The sequence below is a fragment of the Arvicola amphibius genome, chromosome 2 (genome assembly GCF_903992535.2).
Source record: "Arvicola amphibius chromosome 2, mArvAmp1.2, whole genome shotgun sequence".
NCBI lineage: Eukaryota > Metazoa > Chordata > Mammalia > Rodentia > Cricetidae > Arvicola > Arvicola amphibius.
This window is the reverse complement of record NC_052048.2, coordinates 51,445,612-51,461,466: the sequence shown is the minus strand read 5'-3', so window position 1 is coordinate 51,461,466 and position 15,855 is coordinate 51,445,612. Positions and strand designations below refer to the sequence as shown.

The window sequence follows — 15,855 nt, the reverse complement described above, 5'->3', positions numbered from 1 at the left end:
TGTCTTTCCAAATTGCTGTTCTGGGCACATTGCAAGAGACGTGATATATCTTGAGAGAAGGAAGACGAAGTGCCCTCCAATTGAATCTTGTCTCAGCTGGCCTAGAAGTCTTAGTTCTTGGTTGTAGTATATATTTGAAATGCCACAATAATTGCTTTGGAGAAATGGCTCCAAACATAATTATAACATAAGGCCAGGACATCTGCAATATGTTCCTTTAGCATCTTGGAGAGCCAAGAAGTGAGGAAGTATTCAGAATAAAGACAAAAACAAATCAAGATAACAATGATCACTGTGGCTAAGGGACATAGAAGCCAAAAGAAACCTCACAGTATTCAAATCAGTAATATTTGAAGCAATTAAATGACCTCATACTGCAAAATAAGATCATGCATAAATAAAATTTATGAGTATACAGAGGTACATGTAAGTAAGTGAAAATGGGGAGAAAGATACCAAGCTCATGGAGAAGAATTCCAGATAATTTTATGCATTATCATAATCTCAGGACACAGAATATAACTCCTCAGTTCCTAAATGTAGACTGTTCACAGCAACTTCCTTCCAGGGAGTATACTACAAAGTAGGAAGGAAGGGAAAAGACAATAACAATGAAGATATCGGACAGCTACTACCTCAGCCTGGTGGTATCTAATAAGATTCCGCATCTAATAAGGGAAAGATGGATTGATAGTGTATACTTGTGGTAGGATGGGATCAGAGCAACATTTATCTTTCCAGTCTTCCTCCAAAAACACATAACATCACTCTAATCATAAGACAAGCATTAGATAAAACCCAATTGAAAGGCATTCTGCAAAACGCCTGACCAGTCTGCCCCCAAATGCCAAGGTTACTAAAAAGTCATGAATGTTTGAGAAGATGTTACAGCCATGAGGCACCTAGAGAGATAAGGAAAGTGAATACAATTTCATCTGCCTGGTTGAACCCTGGAGTAGAAAAGGTTAAAATTAAGAATGTCTAAAAGAGCTTAGACTTTGGTTAATGTAAGTATGTTAGAGAGTGTGATTCTGGAGCAAGAGTAAGAATCAGAAAGTAAGAGAGTCCTCAAAACGAAAGTCAAACAAACTTACAGTGGTCACCACCTGTCAAAGCAATGCATGAGCCAATGAAAGGACTCCCAGTCATCAAAGTCAGAATCTGTTAAGCAAGCAGGTACCATAGGACTGGATCATAATGCCAGGGATCAATAAAGTACAAGAGCACCATACTGAAGATGTCAATAATTGGATAACATAAGCAGGAAATAGCAGAGTGAGATATATTTTGGGCTTCTCAGTACCATCTTCATAAATCTTGTGGAAATCTAAAATTTCTCTATAATAATAAATTGACATTTACAATGCCTCAGATTATCATGTTATACATGTTATGATGAGTTCTGCTCTTCATAACTGCCCATTGGAGCCTCGGCTTTCAACTCAGAATCTTGGAAATTTTCTGTAGTCTCCATTTACAAATGGATCTCTCACTCTACCTATGTTTACTGAGACATACCTAGTGCTAGTAAAATCAGCTAATTTATTTATTTAATCAGTCATTTACAAAGACTTCTAGACTTCCTCTGTGTTGATAAGACTGAGAATAAATAAGCAATAATCTTGATCTTGTCTTAGTTTATAGCTTGAGTGGGAGGAACCACAAGCATTGACTTCTGGGTAATTAGAAATTCATGGAGTACTAAGAGAGTGAATAGTTGTGGAGATCATGAGACATTCTCTAAAGAACTGATCTTAGCATTGAGTAACAAAGAAAATTCTTGAGGATTCTCTCTCTCTCCCTCTCTCTCTCTCTCTCTCTCTCTCTCTCTCTCTCTCACACACACACACACACACACACACACACATACACCCAAGCATGTGTATACATATTCATATGTGTGTGTCCCCTGCTGTATATCCCTCCTCTTTTTCTCCATAGTTTATGTGTACATGATAGAGGGAGGTGGCATTGGATGCATAGGCACTAAGACATAACTTCAGGACTATGTCTCTGTGGTTGAGTGATGGAGCTAAATAGGAGCTAAAAGGCGATAGAAGGGACCATATATACTGAGACAGGAAAGAGGATAGTTGAGATGTAACTCTGCATGGCTAGCATACACAAGGCCCTGGTTTTGGCCCCCATCACTGCCAAAACCAAAAAAGAAACAAAAGGAGAGGAATGCCATGCAGAAATCCCCTCTGCAGCTGTTGTTGCAGGTATTGTTGTGGGACTCTGGACTATGTATCAAGCTCACTGATAACCTCCTTAGGTGGGCATGTTCTCTGGTTTACATCTGCACAGCTTCTGCTGTAGGATTTGGGATTATGATTCTCACTTACAGATGAGGAAACTAAGACCCTCCAATACTAAGTGGAAAGAGTGAAGTTCTAATGAAAATCAGTGGGTTAAGCTTTGGGATCTTCTCTTCTCCTGCAGCAGACAGAACTACCTAGCTAATATGGGTCACTTTCTTCAACAGCAGATGAAGGTTTTGTAGCAGTTGTTATTAATATTTTGGGGCCAGGTCCTCCCCTGCTGCAGCAGTTTGTCAGGGAGCATTTTAAGATGTCTAATGGCATCCATTTCTTTAACTAGGATGCAAGTGGCATCTTGTTCCTCCTAGAGATTACAAGCAACAAAATTTCTCTAAACTTTCCAATGACTGGTGGAAGGAACTACATTATGCCCTGTTCCCACTGTACCTACAACACTGTGTTGTAGCTAAGTTCTCAGAGGACTGTCTTAATTATTCAGTTTTTTTCTGTCCCCCTTTTTTCCACTTGCCTGTGTTACCTTCTATGTATCTGGATAGTAGACAGTCATCTTAGAGCTTATAACAATATCATATAGAGCACTTGTTCAACAAATCCTTGCTGTCTCTGTTTTCTGAATGCCAAAGGTCAAAAATTATAAGGTCAAGAATTCTAGGAGCCCATTTTGGTAAAACAAAAATCCATCGTCTCTGAATTCAAAACTTGATGGTGGGAAAGTTAATTCTTGATATCTCTTATAACTCTGGAAAGCTCATTGCTTCCAGATGGAAGAGACTGACCCAAGCCGGCTGTGGCAATGCAGTCCTTTAATCTCAGCATTTGAGAGGCTAATAGAGAAAATGACTGGTTTACGGGCTTCTTAACAACAACAGCAAAATCCAAAGCCACCAACATCTACCCTGACCCAGGAACTCATCTGCCCAGGAGCTAGTAGAGAGTGGAATCCATTAGGATACACATATACATTGGTTCATGCCTGCGTGAGCCTTACCAATTTAAATGGCATCCTATGTAGCCATGCCACAAAAAGCACATAGCATTTTTTTCTAGAAATTCTCCCTTTCATTTGTACATGCCTTCTGGGTTTGACAATGATTCTGGACTAGATATTTATTCTGTTCAGCCCCCTTAGCATGGGTAGGCAGTGGGAAAGAGACCTGATTCCTGGCCTCTTTATGGCCTTATAGGTTCTGCATCACTGGATTTTTGCTGCTCCTCATTAGTGGGTGTTCAGAGAACCTTACATGCAGAGAGCACAGGTAAGAGTGCTCAGCACAAAGCATCTAAATCAGGTGGTCTCTTTACTTGGCATTTTAGCTCCAGGCATTTGCTGCTCCACTGCTTTCTATTTCATCCAATCCAGAACCATCACATCTCGAGATGTCCATTTACTTATTTGCTGGCGTTCTTCACTGTTCTGAGTGTAGCACTTCAATGCCTGGGTTCTCTGAGGCTGCAATGGACCATGGAAGAGAGCTCTTTAGGAATTGTATGTCACAGGGCCCCTCTATAATTCCTGTCATTTTCTCCAAACCTATCTGTGTATTTTAACACATCACAGTAGCCCTGGAGTTAGGAATAACCAATGTCCATCTTTTTATTGTCTTGACAGAAGGAGGGACCTGTGAAGTGATTGCAGCCCACAGGTGTTGTAACAAGAACCGTATAGAGGAGCGATCGCAAACAGTGAAGTGTTCCTGTCTACCTGGGAAAGTGGCCGGGACAACAAGAAACCGACCTTCCTGCGTGGATGGTAAGTAATGGGTTTTAGCCCTTTCTAATGGATATCCACTTGTACAACATACAATGTGTTTTCTTGTGTAAATTAACTGTGTTTCTGGACCATGGACAAGGATATCTAAACTGTTGTGAAGTTAAATGTCAGAACTCATCTGTGGAACTTTTGTTCCTCTGGTGTTAGATTTGAATGTCTACTTCAAAACTCATGTTGAAGGCAGACTGCCATTGTGATGATTCAGGAAGTGAGGCATCTGGAAGGTGACTGAGTCATGAGGGTTGCACCACCGTGAGTGAGGTCAGTGCCATTAAAAAAGGGGAGTCCAGGTCCTCTTGTGCCCCTCCTTTTCTGGTTCCCACTATGTAGGGAGGAATCATGAAAGGCCTCCATCAGAATACAAACGTCCATCAGAAACACTCATGCCTTGATCTTGAACATCCAAGTCTCTAGAGCTGTGGGAATTAATTTATGAAGTTATGTTTGTTTGCTACCTAGTTACAGGTGTTCAGTTATAGAAGCACACACACACAAGGGGGGGGGGAAGGAGAGAGAGACATCTGGCTTGAGAGATTTCACATATTTTGATATTCTAAAAGAAAAGTAAGTAAATGAAATTTTAGAGCAAAAAATGTATAGATTCAACTTATTTGGAAAGAATTTTATTTGGGGTCATGGTGGTATTACTAATAGGAAAGTTGGCAGTACCTAAAGTTCATTTAAAAAATATTTAGCACAGATTATCTACCAAGTATCACTCTAGTTGCTTTGGATATATGTGTGAGTGAACACCATTATCTGAGTATGGGCTGAAATCTGGTATACATTGCTCATTGTTGTTTTAGCTAATCCTACCAAAACACTTACCATTGTTATATGAATTTTCTATTTCTGTGTGCTATAAGTCACACCCAAATTTAACAGCTGAAAATACCAAACACTGGAGTAGGGTTGTGATTCAGTTGGTACAATGCTTGCCTAGCATGCATAAGGCATTGGGTTCAATCCCCAGCATGGCATAAACCTGGTGTAGCTATTCATACCTATGATCTCAATGGCTGGAAGGTAGAAATGGAATCAGAGTCGTCCTGATACATAGGAATTTCAAGACCAACCTGGATTATACACAACCCTGTATCAAATAAATAGATTAAGTTAAATTTCCAATATTTTCTTAGCATGCCTGTGGACTAAGACTTAAACTTAGCTGGGAGGTTCTGTCTCTAAAGCGCTCATGGAGCCGCAATTGAATTCTTTTTTTGTTTTGTTTTGGTTTTTATTTTTTTTTATTTTTTTATTTTTTTCCTCACTTTTTTTTATTAAAAAATCTCTATCTCCTCCCCTCCTCCTCCTCCATCCCTCCCCTCCCCTCCACCCATACACCCACTCCCTCCCTCTCCAGGCCAAAGAGCCATCAGGGTTCCCTACACTATGTTAAGTCCAAGGTCCTCCCAACTCCCCCCAGGTCCAGGAATTGAGTTCTAACATGTTGACTTGTGCCAGTGGGAGGTTTTAGGATGGCTTGTTTACATAGCTATTGCCAAGTGCTATTGTTCTCTGCCATATGAACCTATCCATTAAAGCTTGATTTCTTTACAACATGGTAGTAGGTTTTCTCCAGAGTGCCTGCAAGAAAGCTGAACATCCAGTGTCCTTTATGTTAACCCTTAGAGCTCATGTGTCATTATTTTGTTGCTATCTTATAGGTTACAACAGTCTACCCTATTAGTATAAATCTGGTTGCCAAAACATAAAGACAAACATACAGAAATCATAAAAGATCATGTCAGAGACTGGATATCAGAGGAGGCCATTTTTTTCCCAATGCAAGCATAAAAAAAACAGACTAAGGATAGTAGGATAATCCCCCTTGATACATGCTTTGACAGTTTTCCTTTTGTGACTCTTAATGCCAGTATCACAGATTTTAATCCTAAATCTTGCTGACACCCTTAAGATAATCTTATATACTGTGGCCAAGCAGGGAGCCCGTGCTTCCCTACAGTTATCAATATTTAAAAGTGTAGGTGTGATTTGGTTTCCTAATTCTTCACCAGAGGAGTTGAGACTCAGAGAAATGACCCATGTGTGCAGGGTCATAGAGCAGGACTGAGAACTTCTATCTCTTGGCTTAGGTCCACTCTTCTTCCTCTAGATAAGCAGGGTAAGTAGGACACTTCCTAGATAAGATTGCATTTTCTATTTTTCTTTGTGGAACAGTCGGTGGTTGAGAGAGAAGCACACTCAAGTTATGGCAAGGAAAAGATAAGTTACTTTAGAAAGTAAAAGAATTCTGCAGGAACCATTGGCAGTTTCTCCCTATGCTCTTTTTTTGATTTCCGATCTTTACTTACTTCATTCTCCTTTGTAGGGCCTGATTCCCTCTTCAAGCATTTGTTTCACACTCTCATATGAATTAGAAATGGGTAAAAGGCACCACTCTGATCTCACTTGGCTTGATAGTAAAGCTTCAGCAAATCATATTTAACCAAGATCCCATGCTGTAAATAAGATTTCTGAGACAACAGTGTGTGTGCGATTGGTCCAGCTTGGGTCAAAAGGTCGACTTTTGCCTGGTCAATGACAGCCAGAGGGACAAGCTTACATGGCATCAGTCTGTCCTTCTGTTCCATGGGAAAGTCAGTTTAGTCTTGAAGGATGTGACTACCCAAATTTTAAAATATAGTACTATCAGTTCTGTACTGTAGCAGTGTGTCCCAGGAGTCACTTGGTAATATCTATCAAGGAGGGGAGTGTTACTGCTGCTGGCTCTAGCAAGGAATACTGCTAAGCATTCACTGGACTCCTCCCCTGACCAAAGAATTTACAACAGTGTCATTGGTACTGAGGTTGACTGACTTAGATTGTGATTTGGACTGTTCTGTATCACAGTGAACACCATGAAGAATTGGCAATGAGGGAAGGAAGGCAGCTAGCCTACTAAAGCAATATTGGCCTATTCCTGGATGAGGTTCTTGCCAAGAAGGCAGGTGGCATTGTACTGCAGAAAGCTACAATGGTCTCTTAGGTTCTTGGCCAAAAAAAGCATTGAGGTTGTTACCAATAAATCTTCATCCTGCTTCTAGTTTATTTTCATCACTAATGATCTAGAATGGATTTGCCTTCAGATTTTAGATGAAAACCACAAAGTACAGTATATTGGCTGTGCTGAGAGAGTGGGAAATTGCATTTGGCTCTAACTTTGTGTTGGATGATAAACCATATGACAGCAATATTTTCATCTTACGACAAGTTTATTTAATTTTGGAATCTACTGTCAGTGTGGTTGTTTCAAACAAAAGGACCACCAAGAAAAAATAATTAAAAATTTCTTTAGTATGATGATGAATATTCGTATTTAAATAACATTCCAATTTCAAATCTATGGCTATGTATGGGCAAGTACATGTAGCTATCAATTAATTTGTTTGGAAAACCTAACACTCAATGAAAAAAATAAGTATGGAGTAATCATTTTGATGGAGTCACTAGAATATTGGACTACATTATCCTATCAGAATCACAGCTAAACCTTTTACCTTGCCTCTGGCAATGTGTGTCCATCTCACCACAGTGTGTTGTCCTCTCCAAAATGAGAATGAGAAGGATTTCTGCCTCCTGGAGCTGAGGTGAGGAATAATAGAGCTATGTTTGTAATCTGATTTCCACATTGGCACTCCTCAAGTGTTCTCTAAATTATAGGTTCTATTTCTTATCTTACTAGTAAGTGTGAATAATTGTTAGAAATATCACTGTCATGTTAATTCAGCATGGTGGTATCTTGGCTCCCATGTGTTCTGAGAATATTTTCCAGCCAATCATCCTGGATAGCATCAATTGCTTCTCAGGAGTTCAAGTTCATGGTAGGGATTTGTAAAGCCACAGATAAATAATACCCATACATTGAAAACACCCATGACACCATTTCGAGAAATGGTAATGGCTTTGATGATTGCCTTATAGTCCTAGCAAAGCACTAAAAAGTAAAAGATCAATGGAGATATTTACTAGATTTAGATTCTGTGATACTAATTGATAAAGGACTCATTTCACTTAATATATGATAAATATTTTCCATGTTTGTGAATATTCTTCCAGACATAATTGTCGATAGACACATAGGATTCTCAATGATTAAATATACCTTCATTTATTTAATTACCTTCTCTGCTTTCCACACTTGCAATATTTTTGAATTCTCCTTACTCTCTTCCCTAAGAGGCAGAGACAGAAGGTCAACCTGGACTGTGGAGCTCCAGGAGACCTAATGCATTAAATATAGTTAAAAGCAGCATCTGGTATTACCACACTTGATCTTCAAAGGCTTTCTCATAAGATGCAAATATCTAGGTAAATAGGAAAAGGCATTACAGCCAAATAATACAGAAATATGATATACTTCGGGCAATGTCTGTATCTTCCTATTAGATATCATAGGAATTGTACCTTCTGGAGTCATTGCCATAAACTAGGTAAAGGTGATTCTGTAAACCATGCTTTTAGTTCTATATAATTGAAAATTAATGGGGCAATGCATCTCTCTGTGTGTCTATCTCTCTGTCTCACTCTCTCTCCCTCTCCCTAACCCTCCCCTCTCTCTGTCTCACTCTCTCTCTCCACCTCCCTTCCCCTCCCCCTCTCCCTCCCTCCCTCCCTCCTTCCCTCCCTTCCTCCCTCCCTCCCTCCCTCCCTCCCTTTCTCTCTCTCTCTCTCTCTCTCTCTCTCTCTCTCTCTCTCTCTCTCTCCCTGTGTGTGTGTGTGTCTCTCTCTGTGTGTGTGTGTGTGTGTGTGTGTGTGTGTGTGTGTATGTGTTAGGGGGAAGACCTGTTTCATAGCAAGATGTTCATACAGCACATGGACTTTTTAATGCCTTGTAGACATTAACCTCAGTCTAAACTAGTCAAAGTCTGCCTCTCTACTCCGTAGGAGGAGAGGATGAGGATGACTATTTCAATGACTCTAGTTCCTGGTGATTTTGACTTGAGGTTCTTATATTCTTATGTGTTGGGGCAGCTGGCCCAATCCCTGCGTTCAGGGGCGTGGCTGCCCCAGCGGAGTAGCATTCCCCTTAAATAGGATCGGGTCGCTGGAAGGAGCCTCGTTTTGCTCTCCCCTGCGTACCTTCTGCTCCGCTGGACCCTTGGTTCTGTAAGTTCCCTTATCTCCCCTTGTATTAAAACTGATTAATTATAAAAGGACTATTGTGGTTATTCCCTAACCCCTACAACCGCCGGTACCGCCAGCATTTGCCGGTACGTTTGCCGGTACCCGATTCCACTACACTTATGTCTTACCCTCTGTCACCAGGCATGGCGAGGAGCACAGAAGCAAACTTCTGCTAGAGATCTCTTAATCCTTCACCCATGAGCATCTGAGGGTCTCCATAAACTTTTTGCTAATAGAATGAAAGAGTCACTACTTTCCCCATCACCTCTGTGACACAAACAAGTCTTTGTACGTCAGTACAATCCTCTCCTAGCTTGTCATAAGCCTGCAGGACAAGAGCACATAGAAAGAAAGGGACACAAAGACTCTGACAGCACAGAAGACTGCCAGACATGAGGAGAGAGGCCACAGAGTGAGAGAGCCATAGGGAGGAGAGGAAAGGTAGTGACTTAGAAAGGGTATTCCATAGACACTGAACAAAAACACTAGGTAGATCTTCCACAAAATAGACTGATTCATTGTCTTGAAGAACTGTCTATTCAGTATTGTTATTGTTGTTTGGGGCTTGTTTCTTTTGGATGGAATTATATTTTTTTGTGTGTGTTCTATAATTATTTTTATTTATTTTTTTCTCATTTTTTTATTAAAAATTTCCATCTCCTCCCCTCCTCCTCCCCCTTCCCTCCCCTCCCTTCCACCAATACCCCCACTCCTTCCCTCTCCAGGCCAAAGAGCCATCAGGGTTCCGTACACTATGTTAAGTCCAAGGTCCTCCCAACTCCCCCCAGGTCCAGGAAGGTGAGCAACCAAACTGACAAGGCTCACACAGAGCCCATCCATTCAGTAGAATCAAAGCCCAGCGCCATTGTCCTTGGTTTCTCAGTCAGCCTCCACCATCAGCCACATTCAGAGAGTCTGGTTTGGTCACATGTTCCATCAGTCCCATTCCAACTGGACTTGGTGATCTCCTGTTAGTTCTGTCCCACCGTCTCAGTGGGTGAATGCACCCCTCATGGTCCTGACTTTCTAGATGCCCTTCAATGGGAGAATGGATGAAGAAAGTGTGGGATATATACATATTAGAGTACTACTCAGAGGTAAAAAACAATGACATCTTGAATTTTGCATGCAAATAGATGGAAATAGAAAACACTATCCTGAGAGAGGTAACCCAGACCCAAAAAGATGAACATGGAATTACTCCCTTATAATTGGGTTCCTAGCCATAAATAAAGGACATCGAGCCTATAATTCGTGATCCCAGAGAAGCTAAATAAGAAGGTGAACCCAAAGAAAAACATATAGTTATCCTCCTGGATATTGGAAGTAGACAAGATTGCCAGGCAAAAATTGGGAACTTGGGGGTAGGGTGGGATGGGGCTAAGGGGAAGTGGGGAGAGAAAAGTATGAAGGGGAGGATGGGGAGAGCTTGTGGGAATGGGATGGTTGGGATATAGGAAGGGTGGATATGGGAACAGGGAAGTATATATCTTAATTAAGGGAGCCATTTTAAGGTTAGCAGAGACTTGACTCTGGAGGGGTTCCCAGGTGTTCAGGGAGATGCCCCCAGCTAGTTCCTTGGGCAGCTGAGGAGTAGGGAGCCGGAAATGGCCAGATCCTATAGCCATACTGATGAATATCTTGTATATCACCATAGAACCTTCATCTGGCGATGGATGGAGATAGAGACAGAGCCCCACATTGGAGCACCAGACTGAGTTCCCAAGGTCCAAATTAGGAGCAAAAGGAGGGAGATCATGAGCAAGGAAGTCAGGACCGCGAGGGGTGCACCCACCCACTGAGATGGTGGGGTTGATCTAATCAGAGCTCACCAAGGCCAGCTGGACTGGGACTGAAAAAGCACAGGATAAAACCAGGGATTATGTTTTGATTTTCTAGATTATAATATAATTACAGCATCCCTTCTTTCACTTTCCTCCCTCCAAACCTTCCCATATATCCCTCCCCACTCTTTCATGTTTATGACCTATTTCTTCACTGTTATTGCACACATATATGTATATGTATATATATTTCAAAATATAAACTATTTGGTCCTTAGAGTGTTACTTGTATGTATATTTCAAGGGATGACCATTTGATACTGTACAACCATTTGGTGTTCTCTTCCTTATGGAAAGCCACCTCTCCTACTCCCAAATTTCCTCAGTTTGTCTATAATTCTTTGTGTAGTGTTGAGGCCTCATGGGCTTTTCTCTCTGCCCACATTACCTTGTCTATTGATGTCAACTCTGTTCAGCTCAGGTTTAGGCAGTCATGTTGGCAGGAATTGATGAGTATAACTAGGATCCACAATCTCACAGCAAACTCTCTGAACCTCTGGCCCCAAAATCTTTCTGAATGTCTCCTTACACTTAGATGAGGGAGTGTTTTACAGCTGTATCCTTTGGGCCTGGGCTCCACAACTCTGTATTTTGACTGGTTGTGGTTTTCTATATTGAGCTCTGTATGTTGTAAAGAGAATCTTCCTTGATGAGAACTACAGTTATCTGTGGGTCGAAGTACAACATTTTAGAATAATTAAAGAAAAATTTAACAGATATGATAGTGTAAATTCATAACCTGAGCACTCAGGAGGCTGAAGCAAGAAGATCATAATTTTGAAGTTGACCCGGGCTACATATAAAGTTCCTGTCTCAAACAATTTTACTTGACAGAGTTAGATTTGTAATATATAGTCTCATACAGTTGTATGACATGAGATTCAAAACCAGAATTTTTGCAAGTGTTTCATGGATATTGATTGGATGGAATAAACATAATAAAATTTTCTTGATGTACTTGACATATACCATCTTAATCCCAAAACACAATATAATGCTGGGAAAGCCTGAGAATAGAGATAAATTTTAAATTCAGCATATTTTCAATAGAATAATATTATATACAATTTGACACTAAATAGTCCCATTGGTTGCCTGCCAAACTGTACTATCATATTAAAAGTTCTAAGAAGTTCTGCAGATGAGCAGTTGGTTATAGTTGCAATGAGTGTCAAATATTTTATACTGTAAGCTTTTCTTCTGTTATAAGCACTTACATAGACCTTAGGTGCTCCATGATATAGACACGAGGCCATGACATTGTAGATACTATAGTTTTGCTTTGTTTTTTCCTGTGTCTATGGCTCAGAGTTTTTCCTTAGACCCCCCTAGGCAAACAGTGCACAGATCTTTCCAATATCTCATGACCTGTCAAATTCAGGTATGGTTTGCCAATAATCTAGAGACCTTTCAAGACATAACCTAAAAAATTGTTTGCTTTATTTACAAATATGTTAGTGATGGGAAAAGATTTCTTTGGGTTTTGCACTGGTGCTTGTCATCCACTTCATGAAGCACCACGTGAGGAGCAGATGTGACATGTCAGAGATGCCATTCGCCACCAACTCCCTCTAATAGCTGCCTTGCTCTTGGAAGGGCAAGTCCAGCTCACTTAATAGGCAGAACCACCAATGAGGATGGCTTCATCAGAAATGAGAGATGCCATTTCTAAGGAAAGCCTACTCCTGCTGTTAGAAGAGAATCATGGGTGCCGTTATATGTAAAATGGTGGCACTTGCAGATGCAGAAGTGGATTTTAAATTATATGCGAGTTCTCCTTGAAACAGCATTGAGTTCCCAGCTACAGACCAGCACCTTCCCAGCCACAAAGAAACTGGAGGCTGCATTGGTACAAGAAGCACTTCTTAACTGATGGCCAGTCTCTGTATTCGCTCCTTTTCATGATGAGAAGAGCAGGAAGCTGGTGAGCAGAAGTTCTCAGAGCAGAAGCCGTTGTACTATCCTCTATCACCTTCCTAGCCTTCTCGTCCAGTTTGCAGAGTCGTTACCAACAGAGAGAATAACCATGCACACACCAGTCCTTTGGCCAGCAGCCTACCATAAGTTTGGAATTGTGTTTTGATGGGACATCTCATCTTCCCTCAGCCTCCATTCTTCCGTACAGCCACTTAAGTCTCTAGCACAATAATATTACTGACACCTGATTCATAAAGACTAAGAAATGAACGTCATGTGACTCATATAGTCACTTTTCTTTTACTATTTCTTAGCTAAAAGCAAGTTATTTCATAATACTTTTTAGTGTAAAGTAATGAACAACACGATATATACAAAAATATGTGTATATACCCTATAGTACAAACATACACTCTATCCCATATAATGTATAGTCATTTGGCAAATGAGAAATATTCAAAAAGAACTTATGTATATAGGTGCATCAAAGGGAAAATAAAAATAAAAGTAATTTTTTATGTCCCTTATTCCCTACAATTATTTTGCAATGTAACTGCCAGAAGTAACCATTACATCTTTACAGAAAATAATTATGCACACACAGGCCTATGATGTGCATACACAAAACTTTATAAATCAAATGTTATCATATTAAATAGAATGATCCATGTCTGTAATGTTATAGCATAGCATAGGGGATACCTCAAATAAGTCACTGAAAGAGAAATAGAAATGGCTGACAAGCTTGAAAAAAATTACTGGACATTACTCATTTAGAGAAATGTAAATTAAACACTGAGATGCAGTTTCATCAATCAAGTAGGCAGAGATGAAAAGTTTGGTAATATTCAGTCTTAAGGGGGGAGGAGAGAAAAATTACATTTAAATCATTCTCAATGACAAACGGCTTACAAACTCAATTAGTTAGCCACTCTTCTCTGTGTGGCTCACCAAAGGGAGGATGATAAATACGAAAAGTTGTAATTGGACTGGATGTTTTGAGGACATAATAGAAATTGGATGTGTTACAGCTGCTTGTGCTTACTTTTATTTAGCAACAGTTCTTGGGCATTTAATTCCTTGCATTTTCACACATATTAGCTCCATGGATCTAGACAGCAGCTAAAAAATCAGAGAACTTGGTGTCATTTCAGTGAGAAAACTATGTATGAATTACTTACAATTAATGCATAATACAGGTTTGTGAAAATACAGCAGTCATAAAATACATGTCATGTAGTAAAAGGTGTGGATGCAAGCTTTTGTGTGTGAATGTGTGTATGCATGGGTGAATATGTATGTGAGTGTGGGGGTGTGCGTGCATGCATGTGTGTATGCGTGTAAGAGAGAGAGAGAGAGAGAGAGAGAGAGAGAGAGAGAGAGAGAGAGAGAGAGAGAGAGAGGCACAAGACAGAGACAGAGAAAGAGATCATGGTATAGCCCCAATCTTTGTCAGTCGTCTACCTGCTATAAATTTGATGACACATGATATCATTTCCATAAATGATTGTGTTTCTCCCAAAGCAATTGGTTTTCATTTATCTCTAAAGAGCCCAGGTGTGTTGTTCTCATATTAGTTCACTTTTAATCAATTCTTGTCTTTCCCCAAAGGGGAGAGAAAATGCTGCTCTAAATCTAAGAAACCAGCTCCTCATTCCTCTGGATGGTCTCGAGGCTCAGGAAGACGGGGTCTCAAGGTCTTGAGTTATTAATGCTCTGACCATATGAATAACAAGAAAGCCTTGTGAATTATTTCAGACCCTTGGAAAGATCCATGGCCCTGTTTCCTGCAGTGGTGCTGGACACTGCAGGGGATAGCAGTGTATTTCTCTGCAGTACCTTCTGATAATGTCATCTAAGAGAACAGCAATGCAGACGGCCCCCTCTGACACTCACATATAAATTCACACAGTCGAATAATACTTTTAAAAATTAATACTTTCCTCCATCTTCTGAAGTTTATTAAATCTCTGAAGGCTTATTCCTAATGCAAACCAGGCATGAGTTGCCTACTATGATGGCTAATCATGACTGTCAATTTGACATCAAAGAAACAAGCCTCAAAGCCCATCTGTGAGGGAGTTTCTACATTAGGCTAGTCAGTATAGGAAAACCCACATTTCATGTAGTGTTACCATCTCACAGGCTATGGTCCAAGACTACATTAGAGAAGGCAAAGTAACATTCATTGCTCCCCACTTCCAAACTATAGATGGCTTTTCTAGCTGCCTCACTTTTCTACCACCATGACATCCCCAGGATAACGGGCTGTATCCTCCTGAACTGTAAGCAAAGTTGTAACCTTGTGTGCTTGTGAAACTCCATAGCCGCAGTAACAAGGAATTACAATATATACTAACCAGATGGCAGAGACCCAGAAATATCTACATCCAAAATCTGTTTAACTATAAGATTGGAAAATGCAAGACTTATTTCTTTCCTCTACTGCAGTCCTCTATGGACTTTGCTAGAATAGGCAAGAAAGCCTCATTGGCAGGACGAATGTGGTCTTCTCGAACCATGACTACCTGCCTACAGTGGCCGATTAATTATCCTCCCCTATAAGGCCAGCTCTATAACCGCATGCCACAAGAACTCCACATACATTAGTCCACGCTCTGTGCCCTCTCCCTTGCCTTTTAGTGGGCTGTTTATCAGTCAGAGATAGCATGTGCCCATTAATTCTCTAACAGGAGTTGTAACCATTAGTGCACCAAAATCTCCTCCATATATATGATCTCTTGAAAATGAGATGAGGGACCTGGTCTCCAAGATATGCAAATGATTCAGAAAGACAATTGCATGCACCAACTTCTCATGACCATCTGGATGGGTTTGGGGTATCCACCTGACAAAGAACACTGGCACAGGATTCTCATCATCCCCAATTCACCCTACTTCACTTGTAAAACAG

The 15,855-nt window shown here is 40.5% G+C and overlaps 1 protein-coding gene across 1 annotated transcript in view; it reads left to right on the top strand.

The window, feature by feature from the left end:
* Tafa1 (TAFA chemokine like family member 1) overlaps nt 1–15,855 on the top strand; it is a 524,958-nt gene that overhangs the window by 401,507 nt on the left and 107,596 nt on the right. The window contains exon 2 of the mRNA XM_038319549.1: nt 3,892–4,032. Within this exon, the coding sequence (XP_038175477.1) occupies nt 3,892–4,032 (141 nt within the window). The remainder of the gene's footprint in view (nt 1–3,891; nt 4,033–15,855) is intronic.